General features: G+C 42.6%; 1 protein-coding gene across 1 annotated transcript in view; it reads right to left on the reverse strand.

Moving 5' to 3' along the window:
• Nucleotides 1–946: 946 nt before the first annotated feature.
• Nucleotides 947–19,139, reverse strand: part of Oca2 (OCA2 melanosomal transmembrane protein) — a 274,118-nt gene continuing 255,925 nt past the window's right edge. Inside the window, exon 24 of the mRNA XM_004872212.4 lies at nucleotides 947–1,491. Within this exon, the coding sequence (XP_004872269.3) occupies nucleotides 1,407–1,491 (85 nt within the window). The 3' untranslated portion in view covers nucleotides 947–1,406. The remainder of the gene's footprint in view (nucleotides 1,492–19,139) is intronic.

The raw sequence follows: 19,139 nt of genomic DNA on the forward strand, positions 1-19,139 counted from the left end.
AGGACTGAGAGAATCTAGGCCACCATGAGGTCAAGCAAAGAGGAAACAGCTGGACAAACTGGGAGGCTCCTTTCCATCACAGACTCGTACTGAGGGAAGAGTCCCCCAAAGCACAAAGTCAGGGGCAACAGAAGAACCTGTGGGATGTGGACTGAGCTAGATTTCAAAATAAGAACAAGGTGGCATTGCACTTTTCCTATCAAGGAATTTCAAAGATGGCTCATGAATCCAAAGGGCACAGTCTCATAACTTTCCCAACCATTTTGGAAGTAAGCAGGTTGCCATTTCACAAACATACACTTTAATCTGTACACAGATTAAAAGGCACACCCACCCTGAAGGTGCTGGCAACAGAAATGGGCCTAGCAAGGTCTCTTACTTTCCAGTTATGAGTGCTCTGAGCACCTCAAATCTTTGGAAGTCAGATGTTTTATGCAGTGATCATTTCTGAGCAGAGTACTCAGTAAATATTTTCTTCTCAAGGAACTGCACGGAGGCAGCTGGAAACTGAAGGTTCTCCCTCTGTGGCATAGCCACGACAGTGATGGAACAATATAGAGGAGACCTCTGAGGAAGCTCAGGCCCCTGGCTCTTTGCTCTCATTACCCATGCTCATATGGAATGCTCACAAAAGAATCAGGAATGATAAACATGGACCAAACACCAGAGTACAGCAGGGAGAGCAGAGCCGAGTGTACCATCTACACTTCTGTGTAACGACAGAAGGAGGACTCTTCACCTCCAAATGGAAAGCTATTACTCTAGACTGGTAAAGATGTAAAGTATTGTTTAAAGGACACCGCTGATTGTCTGCAAATCAAATTTCCAGACTTTTAAATAATAACATAAAACTCCAGAGAAAATATAAATGGATAAAATACAATTTTACATAACATAAACTAATTAAAACTCAAGAAATAAATAAATTCCAAAAATTTTTGTCAAGTAACACTTTATTTTTTTAATGTAAAAATGCTTCCTTACAAGTGGCATACATTTTTCAGAAAGTCTATATTCAAGGGCATATGATTTGAATGCTGACTATTTTAACATGAAAAGTAATTACATGAAGAAAAACTATGTATAGCCTCAGGAGAAGTGACGAACAGCAAGCTATTTTGGGTGAATTTTTGTCTTTTCCTACATAGAATAGCAAAAAAAAAAGTTTTTAAAGTGTATGTGGTTTCCAGTAAAGGAATCCTGGATAAATTATCTTGTATTTCCTATGTTTTGTCCCCTAGTGAAAAAGGATACAAAGAGGACACGTGATTTTCGAGCACCAGTTTGTCTCTACTCACAGCATCCCAGGGTAAGCACCTTGCTTCTTCAGAGAGGTCTGGGGTACCTTTCTGCCTGATGTTGATGACGGATTAAGCTTCCCTTAGTCTTCAAATGGTGACTGTCTACTAATTCCATCCCATCACAACATGAACAACAAGAAGATAGCACATCCCGACAGTGCAGGACACAATCATCATTGGGAACCCCAACCTGAAAGACAAAGACATGGGTTATGAGGGCTGGGCCTGGGGAGAAGGTGGTATGCAGAGTCTTTGTTATCTTCCATTAGTGCAAAGATGTTTATGTAGTCATGAACTCCACTCACTATTAATTTTAGAAATAAAAATTTAGTTATAGCTTAGATTGTGAAGATGGGCACTTCTATTAGATATCTCCCATTGTGTGCAATTTATTTGAGATTTGATTTCTTTTCAAATGTTTACTGGATGTTTACAACACTGATACCCTCACTGAAGTTCCTGTTCCCATCATATATCTCTGTCTGGCAAAGTCCCGAGAAAGAAGCAAACCTCCCAGACAGAGATACTTTAGATCATAACTGCCCAGCTCCAGACAAATATCGTAAGAAAATCATTTAAAACTGCATTATACCCCCAGCCTGAGCAAAGGCCAAGTGAAGAGCCAGAGCGTTCATCTGCCCCAAGCTGTACGTGGAGAGTATAAGGGAAAGAATCCGAGCTCTTTAAGACAGAACAACAGAAATTACTCATCTGAACAACAAGGAAAGAACAGATTTCTGGTGGGCAGAACCAACCCTCAGGGACCTGGGCCGTGGACAAAAGATCCAACATGTGTGTCTCTACAGCCCAATGGGAAGAGGAAGAAGGAAGAGCTGGAAAAGCATTCAAACACACAATGGATGAACGCTGGTAAAAGATGCAACCCTGAAGATTTAATAAGAAACTGAATACACCCCAGAAATCTGTGCCACGGCAAAATATACTCAAATTTCTAAAAACCAAAAGTAAAAATTAAAACCTTGAAAAGAATGAGAAAAAATTTGATAATTTACCTATAGATAAAATAGCAACTTTCTCCTCAGAAACCATGGAGACCAGCAGGAACTAGCACATTTCTCAGTGGCTGGAAATTAGAGCTATCAGCCCAGATTTTTATATCCATCAAAAACAACCTTCAGGAGTGAAGAAGAAATCAAGTCATTCTCCCATAAAGAAAAACTAGAAGGGCAGCCAATTTACCCTTTTAAAAAATACTGAAAGTCTTCAATTACAAAGAAAATGTTACCAGAAGGCATCTTGGAGCACGAGGAAGGAAGAAAAAAGGAACAACCAGAAACACTTTTAAATACAATAAAATTTCATTCTCCTCTGGAGTTTTTAAATTATGCTTGATAGTTGGAGTTCAAATTGGTTCAAAATAGCTACAAAAGAGGATTTTGAAAGTTTAACTACAAAGAAATGATAAATGTTTAAAATGATAAATGTGCCAATTACCCCAATGTGATCATTATATAATGTCTACATGTACTGAGACAACACACTGGACCTCATACATATGTGCAATTGCTATGTGTCAACTGAAATAAAATTAAAACATTATCACTTTGTCTGATGGGATTCTCAAGGAATATATAGAACAATTACAGTGCAAATGGGTGAGCATCCAGGGACCTAAAGGGAAGAAAGGTTTCCACTCTCCCCTGAAACTGGTGAAATCCTTGTTTATTATTCTAACTTATGTGTGTACAATATGAAACCTAAAGCAACCACTAAAAGTCTATAACAAGAGATGTATTAATAAACACTAAACACACACCAAAATGGAATTCTAGGAAGCCACAGGGAGTCAGGAAAAACTAAAGGAGAGAAAATAATTAAAGAATAAAGATAAAATAGCAGATATAGTCCCTAACAAATCAATAATTACATCAAATGTGAAATGCCTAACTATGCCAATTAAACACAGGATTACAGAGTGGATTGAAAAACAAACAATAAAAACACCTCTATGTTCAATTCTGTTCTGTCTACAAGAAATTCACTTCAACTATAATAATATAAGATGACTGAAAATGATAAGCCATTAATCAAAAGGACAAGAGTGGCTGCACTGATATCACATAAAGAATATTCAGAAGAAAGACTGTATCTGAGCAAAGAGGGACATTGCATAGCGTGAAATGACAACCAAGAGATCATGCTTACCCTAAATGTGAGTCCACCAAATAGCAGAGCTGAAAAATACATGAGATAGAAGCTGACAAAGCTGACAGGAGAAATTGGAAAATGAAAAATAAAATTGAGGATTAACAAATCTAGCTGTGGATGGAGACTGCCATCCTACTATCCTTTCAACAACTGATAGAGCAACGAGAAAAAAATCAGCAAGGACAGAGAACTGAAACAGCATCTTCTAACATTTGGAGCTCACTGATATTATTGAATACCCTATCTAATAACAGCAAAATGTACATTCTTTTTAGTATCCAAGAAACACTTATCAAGACAGATCATATCCTTGCCATAAAATAAATCTCAAGAGATTTAAACAAATCAAAATAATACACAGTTTTTTACTGTATGTAATTAAACTAGAAATCAATAACAGAAAGGTTAACAAGAAGTTAGGCAGTTTGAAGTTAAGTAGCATACTTCTAAATATTTGTAGGTCTAAGGATTCTATAAAAGGAAAATTTTTTAAATATGTAGAACTGAATGAAAATACATGTCACATGAAAGGGAAATTTACAACACTGAATTTTTGCATTTGAACAAAAGATTTCAAATTAAAAGTTTACAGTCCCACTTTAAGGAAGTAGAAAAAGAACAGAAAAACCTAAACCAAGCAGAAAGAAGGAAATAATAAAGATAAAGGCAAAAGTCCACAAAATTAAAAACACAGAAACAGTAGACAAAATAAACGAAATAAACAATTGACTTTAAAAAACAATCATTAAAACGAACCAACTTCTAGAAAGACTGACAAAGCAAAAACACAGATATAAATGATCAGTATCAATAAAACCAGGTTATCACTACATACCTTGCAGGAATCAAAAAGAGGAATACAATTGACAACTCTACGTGTATTAATTTAATGACAAGGTTAAATACTTTATATCATCCTATATTTATTAAGAGTTAAATTAATAAGATCTTTAAAAGAACTCTAAGACCAAATTGTTTCACTGACGAATTCAATCAAACTTTTAAAGAGGAACTAACACTAATGCTAGAAAAACACTTCCAGAAAATAGAAGAGGGAGCTTCATTTTTCAGCTCATTTTATGAACCCAGTATTGCCTCAACCCAATAAAGAAACTAACCTAGAAAATGGATGAATAAACACACACACACACTGTGGCTAATATCATACTTACAGGGGCAAACTGAAAGCTTCTCCCCAGCAATTCTCACCAACCTTACTAAGCTTACTAATCTTACTTTAAATCTTACTAAAGCCCTCACTGGTGTAATAAGGCCAAAGATACACAAATTAAAATAGAAGAAATCAAACTGTTTATAACATGGTAGTTTGGACAGAAAATTCCAAGAAAACTATAAAAATCTAAAAGCAAACAAAAACCTCCTAAAACTATTCAGTAGTGATTTCAATAAGGACCATAATATAAGATCAACATTCAGACTTCAGTCTTTTTCAACATACATGAAATAATCACTCCAAATAAAATAAAATACTTAAGCATCAACTTAATCACTCCAAATAAAATAAAATACTTGTTATAATCACTCCAAATAAAATAAAATACTTAAGCATCAACTTAAATCCTGCACAGGCTCTGCATGCTGTAAATTACAAATGGTAACTGGAAAAGACCTAGATAAACGCAATGGCAAAATATTCATGAATGGAACATTTAACATAGTCAAAATATCAGTCTGCTTCAAGTTAATTAAAATTTAATGGATGGACTTCTTACTAAAATCAGAGCTAGTTTTTTTTTTTTAAATAGGCAAGCTTATCCTAAAATTTACATGGAAGGGCATAAGATCTAGAATAGCAAAAATAATCTTGACAAAGAATTAATTTAGTGGGAGGCCTACACTGCCAATATGAAGGCCTACTATATAGAACCAGTAACCAAGGCAGTACAGCACAGTTAGAGGTATAAACACGTGTACCAATGGACCAGAACAAAGAATCCAGAAATAGACCCACAAAGATATGACCAGCTGATTTTTGACAAAGGTACAAATGGAGGTACATTTTAAACGGTTCTGGAGCAATTAGATAGCCAAAGGCCAGAAAATGAATTTTTACCTCAATCTTACCTTTCATACAAAATTTAGCTCATAATGAATCATAGATTTAAATTCAAAACATAAAACACTTAGAAGAAAGACTTAGATGAAATTATAAGATTAAGTCTTTGGAGCCTATAGTTTAATGAAGAGTTCTTAGACAAAACACCAAAATCATGAGTCCACAAACAAAAAGAAAATTGATAAAATCAACATTAAAATAAAAACCTCAGAACAAATTTTAACTCAATGAAGACTTTGTTAAGAGGAAATAAAGGCAAGCTACTGACTGGGAAAATACTGGAAAACCATGCACCTGACAAAGACTATTATCTAGAATTCATGAGCTCTCAAAACTCTACAGCACACAAACAAAATGATCCAATTAGAAAATGCACAAAAGACAGGAGAGACCTTTTTCTGAAGAGGGTGCTCAATATCACCAGCCCTGAGGGAGCTGCCCTGACTCAGGGCTGCTGCTAACCAGCACTGCAAGGCTGGGGTATGGGTTGTTGGAGATGGGGTGTGGGCTGGCCCCTCACTGCGGGCACAGTGGCCTTCGAGGCAGACACCACAGGGGAGCAGGTGCTACTGGGCAGAGAGGAGACTGCTCTAGCAGGAGATGAGGTTGCTGTCCTGGCACTGGAGCAATGAGGTTGGCTGAAAGGCAGGGCTGCTGCAGGGAGGCTGCAGACCCCTTTGTGTCTGTTCAACAAGGCAGACTCCAACAGGGCGTCAGGGCAACTAGGGGGATTTTTAAACCCGCTGAGCTTCAGGAGGCCTCGTCAGCCCAAATCGATGCCAGCCCTGCCTGAAGTCTCTTCCTAAGTGACCGGACAGGGTGTAAACTCTAGCCCAACCGGGGGAAGAGAGACACAGGGACAGAGAGACACCAGAGGGTAGGCAGGAGTTTGGGGGACTGCTGTCAGGTGCCAATTGTAGATCCTGTTTCCTCATCTGCTAGTCAGTGTGTGATTCGCCACCAAAGAATCACTCACCTTCAAAGATACTCGCACATGGGAAGAGCTCCAGACTTGGAAGCACACAGTTGGCATCCATGTATTATTGATGTAAAATGTGCTTTTCCGGCCCAAGGAGAATACCCTTAGGTAACTGGCCCCCTTTTTATAGACCAGGAGCCACCAAATACAGCTCCTGGGCCACATGTGGCCTGTGGCCTGTTCCTGGAGACCACAGCCACCCCACGGTTCTCCTCCCGGCCTGGCTGCTCCAGAGCCAGTTGGGCCGAGCACAGCCCAAGGCCCTGAGGTCCCCAGGGCCTGGGCTGTTCACCCGCCCGCTTCACAGAAATCATCGTGCAGCGAGTCCCAGGAGGGGAGGAATCTGTGGTTCTCATCTTCACCCACAGAGAACGCAGGGCCTGCCGCCTCTGCAGCTACACGCGGCAAACCACCTCCAAATATTAAATTTTCAATGTGCCACATTTCTTAAAAGAGTAAAAGGGAAATAGGTGAGATTAAACTGAATCATCTATTTTATTCAATACAACATATCCAAAATATTATTTTGTCCCATAATCAACATAAAATTTTAGTGAGATACTTTACATTCTTTTTAAAATTCTTCATCTTTGAAATCCAGCATGGAGCTTCTGCTCACAGCGTGCCTCACCGGGACTTTGTGCATTTCAGCAGGCCCAGAGGCTGGGGCGGCCCACCAGATGCATTGGGGAGCACAGCTCCACGAGGGCTGCTCCTCCCGCCTTTACCCAGGCAGGGTGGCGACTTCCACGGACGTCCACGGGGTGGACGGAGCTTCTCCGGAGTGCAGTTCTTCTGCGGAGAACTTGGTCTGGATCAGTGAGGGCGGGCGGCTGGTCTGCACCCGGGCACCTCTCTGCCGGCCAGGAAGCTCACTAGGGTGGTTTTTCCACATGCATTTTGGCATCATGAAGAGAAATTCCTCTAACATTAGTCGGCTAGAGTCAAGAAACCTGATGGAGCTGTATATTGCCCAGGCAAGGGCAGCCGTGTTAGCAGAGGCGTGAGGGCCAGGCCTGCGGCAGCTGCTTCCAGGGAATTGCAAAGGCAGCGGATGCTCCTTCACGGCTCCCCGGCCCCGTGGGTCCCCTGCTTTCTCCCAAGGGAGTGAGGCAGCTTGATTGGTGTTTCAATGCTTCGCTCACTGCCCAGCTGGGAGTCAGCTGGAAGGAGATTTATTTGAAGAGAGGAAGTAATGACTTCCTATCCCCACCAGCAGGACTCCAAATACACAGGACACTGATGCTGCCCCATGCTCACCTGGAGCCTTCCATTTCCCAGCAGATCCATTTGTCTTGTTCCCCGAGGCTCTCAGAAAAGCAGCACCTGCACCAAAAGGCTTAGGAAAAGCGAATTTGCTCAACACACAGCATTACATTATGCTTTCAATCCCCTCTGGGGCTCCTTTCAATCCATTCTGGCTCCAACATCACACAGTCTTACAGAAGACAAAAACACTTGAATGTCAAAGCCAAAATCAAGATGCAAAATATCAGACGGACGCCCAGACATACCTTGCATTGCATGAACTTGAAGTTAAAAATATGCCTGAGCTGGAACTCAGAGCTCTAGGGGCCAAGGCTTCCCAACTGCTGAGAAATGCACTGCCCCAGGACCACAACTGAAGTATTGTAACAGCTCTGCATGCTAGCCAGAGCCTCGCTTTTCAACAGGAATTGTTTGCTGAGTTTCAGACCGAAATCATTCTTCCTATTTATTTTTCCTTTCCAAAAGGCTAAGTTATAATGCACCCTAACTGAAGTTCTCAGTCAAAAAGACATATTTCACCATTGCCTTTCTGCAAAGGTAGTGTCTGTTTCTTTTCTTCTCTGTTTTTGTCTGTTTTGCTGTCTTTTGGTTTTTGGTGTGCTAGAGATTGAACCCAGCATCGCACCCGTGCTAGGTGAGAGCTCCACCATAGGGCTACACCTTCATTCCTCCAGTACCTGTTTGTGAGCCGAGGAAGGGGGCTTCAGCTCCTGCGGGCCCATGGAGGCTGGTCTCGAGTGGCACAGGTTGCCCCTCTCCAGAGCCAACGTGTCCCTGGAGAGCTGCACTGCTCCGCCTCTCGGCCTGCGGCCGGGCTCCTCTGGGCTAACAGGGGTCACACTCACATCCTCCCATGTGAGCGGCCTCAGACCTCACTTCCTGGGGCTTCCAGGTGACGATCACCTAATCCTCTTCATGAGGAGCAGCTGGAGAAGGCCCTGCCTCCGGACACACAGCCAATCACTGTGTCTCCTTGGGGGAATCCGGGTGGGCAGGAGGTGAGGACAGCTTGCAGGGCACAGAAGTGAGAGGGCACAATCTGAGTGCAGAGGGAGCTTCACAGCGTCTACCATGTCCCCTGGTGTGAGGACCCAGAGGCAGCAGTGTGTGGACAGGTAAGGAGGGGCCCGGGAGGATGACAGAAACAGTCAGCGTCATGGCAAGGAGCAGGGCATCACCGTGAAGAGGCAAAGCCTGGGAAGGAAAAGGCACCCGGGCTGAAATTCTAGTTCTTGCTTTTGTTCTGCATGAAGAGATTCCAATCTGGTGGTGTCGTTCTTAAACATTCAACCTTAAGAAATAGTCGGTCATGTTTTAGCCAACAAAAGAGAAAGAAACCAAGAGTACCTGCTGCCTCGGTCTTTTTCTCCCTGTGAAAACCACACACTCGGCTATGTGCCCTTGGCCTACCCCTTCTCTGAGTGCCTGCTCTGTGCCTGGTCTCTTGGCCAGTCCTGGTGTTTTCCAGCCATCTTCCAGCTGGGGCTCTCCCAGCCAGGCGACTGCCTCCCGGAGCACCTCCTGTGTTGGGAGCCCCTGGCTGCGGAGCAGCCCCCGAGCATGACCGAGTCCCCCAACCCCCAGATGCTGGCATCAGGAGGCGGCACCATACAAAGCTCTTTTCAATGCCTCTCCTAAAATATTCTAGTACCTTCTCCCATATTCCCGTCTTTATTCAGAATGTGACCTGCCTTCATTGGATTTTTTGAGGAATTTTATATTTATCCAAGTTGAACAATTTCCATCATTTCTATTCAGCAAGCTTTTTTTCCTTACCTTCCTTTCTTCCGTCATGTGTTGAAACCCTCAGGACTGCATCTCCTTGGCCCTCCTCTAAGGACTTTCCCACCAGCACATTCTTATCTCTACTGCAATGCCTCTGTTTTGACTGGCATTTTCTACTGGCTGATAAACACCACCAGATCTGCCTAATCACAGAAAATTGTCCTTCTCTCCCTTCTAGTCCCTCTTGGATCACCTGTGTCCTAACATGACATGACACTATGGTGGGATAATATGTGGATGTTGGAAAGAAAGAAATGGCACTTGGTTCCTGGCTGTAAAAAGCTCACAATGAAAAAGAGATATAAAGACAAATCTCCAACCTGCTCTAGGACGTGCTGCACAGGTGCTATGAAGCGAAGGCCAGAGGCAGCCATTTCTCAACCACAGTGCCCAGCTGGTGGCCTGTGGGGCTGAGCAGAGCAGAGAAGGTGATTAAGCAGATGACTGAGGTCAGCGGGCAACACTGAATAGGCACTCAATCATCAAAGAAAAGAAGAAAGAGCGTAGTGAATTCAAAGAGAATATTCATTTATTCCACTATTTTCTAAGATTTTAATGGTCTACTTTTTCCATTAAAATAGCCATTTTATAAAAATTCTCATTTTTATCATCACATGTGTAATACAGGTATTCTAATATAACTAATTTTCTTTACCTTTGCTGCTATATTCCGTACTTTTTAATGCCTAATTTTGTTAATTTTTGCTTTTCCATTCTATTGATTTATTGATAGAAAAGCTTTATACCATCAATAATAGCTACCCCCAAAATACTACCTCCTGGCTCACCAATGCCACCATTTTTAATTTTCTAAGTCAGTGAGCTTGGCTTTATGTTGTTTGCCTGCTTCCTCCTTCTTTCCCGTTATTTTATTTATGTATGGATGGGCTTCAATTTGCAGGAGGGTAACATCCCAAGAACCCCATGCTAATTTGAAAACATACTGAAAATGCATTGAGTACGTCTAGATTCCCTAGACAGCTGTCTTAGTAAGTTTAGTGAGACAAAATACCCAACACCCACAAGTAACAGGAAGAAAAATTTATCTTTGCTCACAGTTTATAGAGGTTTCAGTCCATAGTCAGCTGGCTCCAGGGCAGAGCAGCATGGCAGAGGAGAGACAGTCCATAGCAAGTTAGGCAGAGAGCAGGAAGCCACCCACACCTAACGCGGGGCTTCCCTCTTCACCCACCCCACGGTCATACTAAATCATTCAGTGTACTGACCCAGTTATCACACACCTGTAATCCAGCCACCTCCCAAAAGCCCTACCATGAGTGTATGAAGCTTGGGAGGACATTTGCAGTGGATAGATACCACCATAATGCCAGCTTATCACACAGCAACTGTATTACCAATTATTTTCCTCATGATCTCATGACTGACTGCGAGCTATAGCTCAAAGCCACTGCCCAGCATCATGAGAAAGGATCTGACTCCGTATGCCTAGCCTAGGAAAAGATCAAAATTCAAAACCCTAGGTAGTTTCTACTGAATGCCTATCAATTTTGCTAGTATTGTTAAGTCAGAAACTGTCTGTATTGCTTTTCCTCAATACCTAAGGCTACGCTTTTTTCCTAAGTGGCTTCAAGGACTGTGGGAGGGTTTACACTGTGGCTGTTGGTTGGAGCAGATCAGCTGCCTGTAGGCCACAGAAGGCAGGCAGGGCAGAGTCTTGGAAGGTGAGTCCATTTGGCTGTGTCCTGAACAAGCAGCCAACCTCTCTGAGCCTCACTTTCCTGCAAAATAGTATTTTGTACTATGAAATTAAATAGTAAAATGTATAAAACAGTGCCTTGGTACTTTGTAATGCTGGTGCTTTGTATTTACAAATGTTCTTGAATCACTGTTTATGTCACTGTAATTCTATTAATTCTACTGTAAATTCTATTAACACTGTTAATATTAATAGTATTACTACTTCTACTATTTCTATTGAAGTAGGTAAAACTGCCTCAAACCCAGGTTCCACATAAGCTAGCAAACGCTCTATCACTAGCTACAATTCCAGCCCTTTCTTTCCTTTTTTAACTTACAATTACTATACTGTGCTCAAAGGCTGGCCTGAAAACACCATATTAAGCAATGGAGCTGTCTTCCTGGCTCAATACATGAAGAATTTTTGTAGGTGTTTCATGGATTCTCGTAAAGAAGGCATATCCTCCACAGAAAGTAAAGAGGACTATATATCTAATTGCTCAGCTTCTAAAGGTGGTGCCACGTGAAAGTCTTCCGTGACAATGAAGTTTATGTTAGTTTCCTTTTAGTTTCTAACTGAATTTAATTTTTATATTTTGCTGCTATATTTTTGAAAATTAAAACTATTATGTTGGCTGTCTTACTGAATTTTAACATGAACTCTCAGTGTATCACACAGGTGTTGTAACACAAATGTGAAGGCCCATGTTCTGTCCTGTGCAAGGCCCCTGCTGTGCCCTGTCTCCGCATCACCCACGGGCACCACGTGGCCTGTGCACCTGGGCGTGGATGAGCACAGGAGGCCCCCAGCACGGAGCTCCACACAACACAGACAGTCTCCACGTCCTCATCTCCAGACTACCAGTTCTTCTCAACAGAGATGCAGCTGAAGTGCACATGAGAACAATTACACTTCCGAGCTCTTCTGGGCAGAAAGCAGTGAAGTCACCTCAGAATGTGACAGTACTTGGGGACAGGGTCTTTAAAGAGGGGATAGGCTTTTGAGGTCTTCATGGTGGGACCCTAATCCTATGTGACAGGGTCCTCATAAGACGGAGACTTGGGCACCCAGAGGGAAGGCCACGTGAGAAGGCTGTTTCTCTACACCCTTGGCTCCTGTTAGACAGACGCCATCATCTGTTAAAATATTAAACGAGATCTTCAGGGCTTAACCTCACTCCATCTCTGCTTTTCCTCTGTGCTCCTCCCTTGTTGACCTATCAACCAGAGGAGGTTGGATATCTCCTTCCTGCAGGTGGATCCCCGTGAGGTTCAGAGCTGCAGTCACCAAATTCGCCCTGGCTGGGTGTCGCCCTGCTACCAGGACCTTGGAAATCAGCCTGTCCACATCTGGCACCTTAGGCTGCCATGTCAACATGCCACAGGCTGGGCGGGATTAAAGTCCAGCTTGAGCAGCAGGAATGAATCCTCCCTCAGATGGAAGGCTGAGAGTCTGAGACGAAGGTGCCCATGGTTTGCTTCTCCCTGTGGCCTCCCTCTTTGGTGTGCGGATGGCCATTTCTTCCCGTGTCCGCGTGGTCATCCCCTGGGCGTGCCTCTGTCTCTTCTAATAAGGATACCAGTCAGGTTGGATCGGGTCCCACCTTTATGGCCTTATTTTAACTAAATGCCTCTTTAAAGACCCCATGTCCAAATACGTGCACGTTCTGAAATACTGGGGGTTCGTCTCTCAGCATGAATTCTGAGGCAGACACAGTTAGTCTGCAGCATTATCTAGTACCACATTCCTCACATGCACATTGGAGATGTGGGGGTGACTTCCCAGCTTTTCTTCCTTGCCTGACTCTTGTTCCAGCATTTAATTTTAATTCTTAAAGTCATAATTTGCTTCTTAGCCTTTTAGCCTATCAGTCACGAAGCCTGAAATTTCTGTTACTATAAATATTTCATATTTTTTCCATTTTAAATAACTTTCCCTCCTCTAACTGTGGTTCTGGCCCATATTGCTGCTCACATGAGCAGTGGCATTAAACTTAATGGTGTTTTCAATGAACCACAGAGAGCACAAAACTCTTGGACATTGGGAGCTCATCCAAAGGTAGTCAAGCTTGAAACCCTGGCCTGGATGCCCTGAGCTGGCCCAAGGCTTCCTCACTTTGCCTGGTCACTCAGGGGTCAGGAGCACCCTGAGGTGGATCACTGCACTAGTTCTGCCCTCAGCAGACTGGAGCAACTTGTTCCATAAGGACCTGGTCCTTGTTCCTAGAGCCATGACCTCAACCTGCCAGCATGTGGGTGCAGCTCTGGTGCTGACTCCCATGCTGAGTGTCTCACTGCTGTCTCCTTGGATTCCCTGTACAGGAAGAGGTTGACCAGCTCTCTCTGGGAAACACCCGGGGACCTCTCCATCCTTTCTCCAAGAGAAAGAGCCCAGCAGCATGAAGGCAGACAAGCTCTCTGTAACAAGCCCGTGATGGGCCACATTCTAAATTCACTTGAAGCCCATTACAGTGGTCTGTCAGTGTGGAATATCATATTTCAGGAAGGAAGCTAAGCACAAATAATTCTTCCATGTTGACCCTAGTTCGAGTTCAGATTTTCTTCTTTAAAATTTCAGGCATCCCGTGATTATGGCATTGGGGCTAACAACTTCATCAGCATTCAGGGACCATATGGGACTCCCCCCTCTTCTCTTTTGAATCAGGTTAGATCCCCTCCATGTTTCTTCTCACAGAAATTCAGGGGATTTAGAAACATGCTTGAGGGCCTAAGCAGAGCAAAGGGAACAGCTGGTGAAGGCCAGCTCAAAGGGCTGAGTGTGTGCAAAGCAAAGATGGACTCAACAGGCAACAAAACCTAGAACTTTCTAAGGCTTCTTCTGCTTTTTTTTTCTCTTAAATGCTAAAAAACAGGTTTCTACTGCTACTGCCATAAACAAAATACCAGAGTTTGTATTACTGAGATAAAAGTGAAGGATAGTTTCCCAAGTGGCCAGATGGAGCTCCAGGGGCTCCAGCCTTACCTCTATCTAAGGAGTCCCAGGGGCCATGGGCATGGAGAGTCCTAAGGAAAACAGAAACAAGAAGGCACTGCTGCCACTTCACCATAGACACCTGGTAGTGCGTTCGAGTCTCCCTGGGGACACCTTGGAGGCTCAATAGGTCTACATCCTCTGCATGGGACAAACTTGAAGGACTCCAGACCTACTCATCTCCCTTTCTCTCCATAGGCCCCACAATGCACCATGGGAAACACCCTGCAGATCCTAGCCACAAGTACAAGGCTGTGTACTTAAAAATTGGGAACAATTTGACCCTGGTAATCTGCAAAAGGAACAACTTATCTTCTATTGCAGTACTGTTTGGATCCAGTATAAACTAGGAAATGCTGAGAAATGGGTACAGAGTGGCAGTCTACATTACAATACTATACTATTCTTTGTTAGATCTTTTTTGTAAAATGGAAGGGAAGTGGTGTGAAATCCCTCATGTTAGACTTTTATGGCTCTTTATCTCTGGAAAGGCCCAAGAAATATGGTACTTAAAGAGGCCCCCAAGGAAGAGGAAATTGGTATCATTGATGATCCTGTCCTCAGCTGCCCACCTGTCTTTCAGGGAGATATGGATCTCTTCCATTTGTTTAATGAAAACAACCACACTACATGGTCTCCTCGACCTCTGCCTCATAATTCTCAGGCCAGTAAATCAGTCTCTTTCTCGTCAAGTGACTCAGAAACTCCAGAGACTAGTGCCCCAGAGAGACCTGGTATTCCCCAGCCCTTTCCTTGCACTCCTCAGCCAGATTTTAGTCCTGCAGGACATGCTTCGAGGGGAGTTTCTTACTCTTCTACCTCACAGCTCATCCTGCCCCGCAGAGAGGTCCCAGGAGTAGAGGGAGATACTAGCATCCAGGTTCCTTTTTCAGTGTCCAATACATAACAATGCAAAGAATAATTAGGTTGATTTTCAAAAGATCCTGGTAGGTTTGCAGGTGTATTTCAGACACTGACCCTTGCTTTGGACCTATCATGGTGAGATGTCCGATTTATCTGGGCCACTTGTTATACCACAGATGAAAAACAAAGAGGTTAGAAGACATGTAGATGAACAGTATGCTGCAGCAAGAGAAAGAAATCACCCTAGAAATGTTGTCCCTCCAACAGAACCAAGCTGCAGCCATAATTCCAGCGATGGACTAGAAATAAGGTCTAACAAGATAACTGTCTTGTCATTGGAAGAAAAAGGTGCATTAAGAAATCTTAATTATGAAAATATGAGAGAGGCTACACAGGGCAGAGAGGAAAATCCAGCTGGCTTTCATAGCTGATTAGTAGAAGCTTTTCATAAATATGCAAACCTAGATCTGTCTTCTAAGGATGAACAGGCACTGATGGGACAACACTTCATTAGTCAATCAGCCCCATATATCCAGCACAAATTACAAAACTTCTGATGGGCCCCCAGACCCTTATGACTCAAGTGCTGGACATAGCCTTTTCTGTTTTCAATGACTGGGATCTAGATGAGGAAAAAGGAGAAGGGCTAAGAAAAAAAAGACAGACCAAAATTACGGCTGTCCCAACTGGCACTGCTTTAAGGGTACCCAAGTCATCTAAGGTAAAAGCCAAGGCCAATCAGGGAAAGACTTCCTGCTTTAAATGCAAGAAAACTGGACACTGGGCATGTGTCCACTACCTGGGCCCTGCTCCATATGTCAGGCGGCTAATGTGCCTGACTCATGGCACTGGAGGGCTGACTGTCTCCACTACCAGAGAGGGATGCAGACAGCAAAACCTTCATCTCCCACTGTGATGGAAAGGACTGAGGGGCCCTGTCCAAGGTAGGATCATCTCCTGTCAGGAACACTGGGTAACTCTGGATGTCACGGGAGAGCCAACTCAACTGCTGGTATACACAGGGGTGGCTCATTCTGTTTTAACTTTCTTCTCTAGAAAACTCTCCTCTAGATCTACAGCCATAATTGGGGCTGAGGGGAACCCAATAAAATCTTTATACTTGCTCCAACATGTCAATTAGAAGGTCAAATGTTCAACCATGAGTTTTTAATTGTCTCACAGTGTCCTACTCCCTTACTAGGAAGAGATGTACCAGCAAAATTGGTGGCAATTCTCAAATCGTGGTAAATGCCAAAGCTGAATTTACCTGTTAGGACTACATCAGGTCTCCCTAATTACCCAACAGGTGGATCCTGCTGCCTGGTACAGTGGACTGTCAAGTTACAACTGGCCTGACATAGGAACAACTTGGGTTAATTGGTGCAGGAACAGGGAAAGGGGACGTTACTAGAACCTCTGCATCAGGTCCTAGTCTCCTGCGAGCCACAACAGCACAAGGCGAATTAATTAATATATGGACAGACAGGAGACTAGAGAAGAAGCTGAGCTTTGGCCTGATCACTGCTGCTCTGGGCAGCAAAGACCTCAGACCCTGAGCTTGCCACACCTTTATTTAGAGCATCAGGAGAAACAAAAGTAGCAGATGATGACTCAGAGGGTGCAGTGATGATCCTAGACTAATGAGGAACTATGTAGATGAAGGTTTCATTCCTCCCAGGATGTCTCCAGCTGGTGTAATCCTGCCCTGGAGCATCACAGCATCAGGGAACCATTGAGGTCTTAGCTGTGACCTGAAGCAAAAACGGAGTTATGTCTCAACACGCTGTAGCTGGCCTGTACATAGGAAAACTAGGCCCTAATCATGATTTAATTATGAAATGATTTTTCCCCAAAATCATGTAGAATTGCTCCCAACAAATAAGGTTGATGGAAGATTCACCCACCTCTTGTTATCTATAGCATGAACCCGGGTAAATATCCACATCTCAACTGTATTGACTAACAACCAACTTGAATTACAACCAGCCCTTGGGAACCAATCAAGTTCATAAATCAAGGGTCCACTGTATAATGGAATACCTGGGAAGGCAATGATTCTTCTCAAGTCCGTGAAGTATGCTGCTGGAATTTCAATGGGATTGCATTAACTCTATATAGCAGTTTGGAAGTATGGCCATTTTCACTATATTAATCCTTCCTACCCAGGAGCAGGGGATGTCTGTCCATTTTCTCATAGCATCTTAATCTCTCTTTTCATAGTGCTATAGTTTTCAGAGAAGAGGTCTTTGATTTCTTTTGTTAGGTTGATTCCTAGGTATTTCAGTTTTTTGGATGCTATTGTGAAAGGAATTGTTTGCCCTATTTCTCTCTCAGTGAGTCTCTTGTTCGTGTAGAGGAAAGCTATTGATTTTTGTGTGCTGAACTTGTATCCAGCTACTCTACTGAGTTTGGTTATTAAGTCTAGAAGACTTTTGGAGGAGTTCTTGGGGTCTTCTGTGTAGAGTATCATGTCATCTGCAAATAATGACAATTTGACTTCTTTGTTTCCTATTTTTATTCCTTTTATTTCTTTCTCTTGTCTAATTGCCATGGCTAATGTTTCCAAAACTATATTGAACAAGAGTGGTGATAGTGGACATCCCCTGTCTTGTTCCTGATTTTAGTGTGAAGGATTTCAGGTTTTGACCATTTAGTATGATATTGGCAGTTGGTTTTTCATAGATGGCTTTTATTAGATTGAGGTAGAGACCATCTATTCCAATTTTTTTTTTTTGGTACCGGAATCGAACCCAGGTCCTTGTGCTTGCGCAGCAGGTGGTGAAACCACTGAGCTAAATCCCCGGTCCTATTCCAATTTTTTGTAGGGTTTTTACCATAAATGTGTGTTGGATTTTGTCAAATGCTTTTTCTGCATCTATTGAGATGATCATATGGTTTTTGTCCTTGGCCCTATTGATATAGTTAGTGTATTACATTGATTGATTTGAGTATGTTGAACAATCCCTGCATCCCTGCGATGAATCCCACTTGGTCAGGGTGTATGATCTTCTTAATGATCTTCTGCATTCTGTTTGCCAGTATCTTATTAAGGATTTTTGCATCTATGTTCATTAGTGAGACTGGCCTATAGTTCTCTTTCTTGGTTGGATCAAGGTGATGCTTGCTTCCAGGAATAAATTTGGAGTATTGCTTCCCTTTCAGTTACATTGAAGAGTTTAAACAGAGTGGCAGTAGTTCCTATGTAAATGTCTTGTAGAATTCAATGGTGAATCCATCAGTACACAGGCTTTTCTTAATGGGTAAGTTTTTAATTATATTTTCTTTTTCTTTTTTTTTTTTTTTTGGTATTGGGGATCGAACTTGGGACCTTGCGCTTGCAAGGCAGGTGCCGGAACCACTGAGCTAAATCCCCGGCCAATTACATTTTCAATTTCATTATTTGATATTGGGTTGTTTAGAATTTTTAGGTCTTCTTTGTTCAATTTTGGTAATTCATATGTATCTAGGAATCTGTCCATTTCTTCTGTGTTGTCCATCTTATTGGCATACAGGTTCTTGAAGTAGGTATTGATAATTCTCTGGATTTCTGCTGGGTCTATTGTAATTTCATCCTTTTCATTCCTAATTGCATGGATTTGGGCCTTTTCTTTCCTTTTCCTGATAAGGTTGACTAAGGGTTTGTCAATTTTGTTGATTCGTTCGAAGAACCAACTCTTGGCTTCATTGATTTTTTTGTATCATTGTCTTAGTCTCCATTGCATTCATTTCTGCTCTGATCTTTATAATTTCCTCCATTGTATGAGCTTTGGGTTTGTCCTGCTCTCGTTTTTCTAGAAGCTTGAGGTTCAGCATCAGGTTGTTTAATTGGGCTTGCTCTGTTTTCCTAATATGAGTATTCACTGCTATGAATTTCCCTTGTAAGACTGCTTTCATTGTGTCCCACAGATTCTGATATGTTGTAATGTCATTGTCATTTAATTGAAGGAGCTGTCTGATTTCTTCTTTAATTTCCTCTGTGACCCATTGGTTATTCAGAAGTGTGTT

Source organism: Heterocephalus glaber, unplaced genomic scaffold (assembly GCF_053883595.1).
Source record: "Heterocephalus glaber isolate CG9 unplaced genomic scaffold, H.glaber_assembly_v1.0 deba00001111, whole genome shotgun sequence".
Taxonomy (NCBI): domain Eukaryota; kingdom Metazoa; phylum Chordata; class Mammalia; order Rodentia; family Bathyergidae; genus Heterocephalus; species Heterocephalus glaber.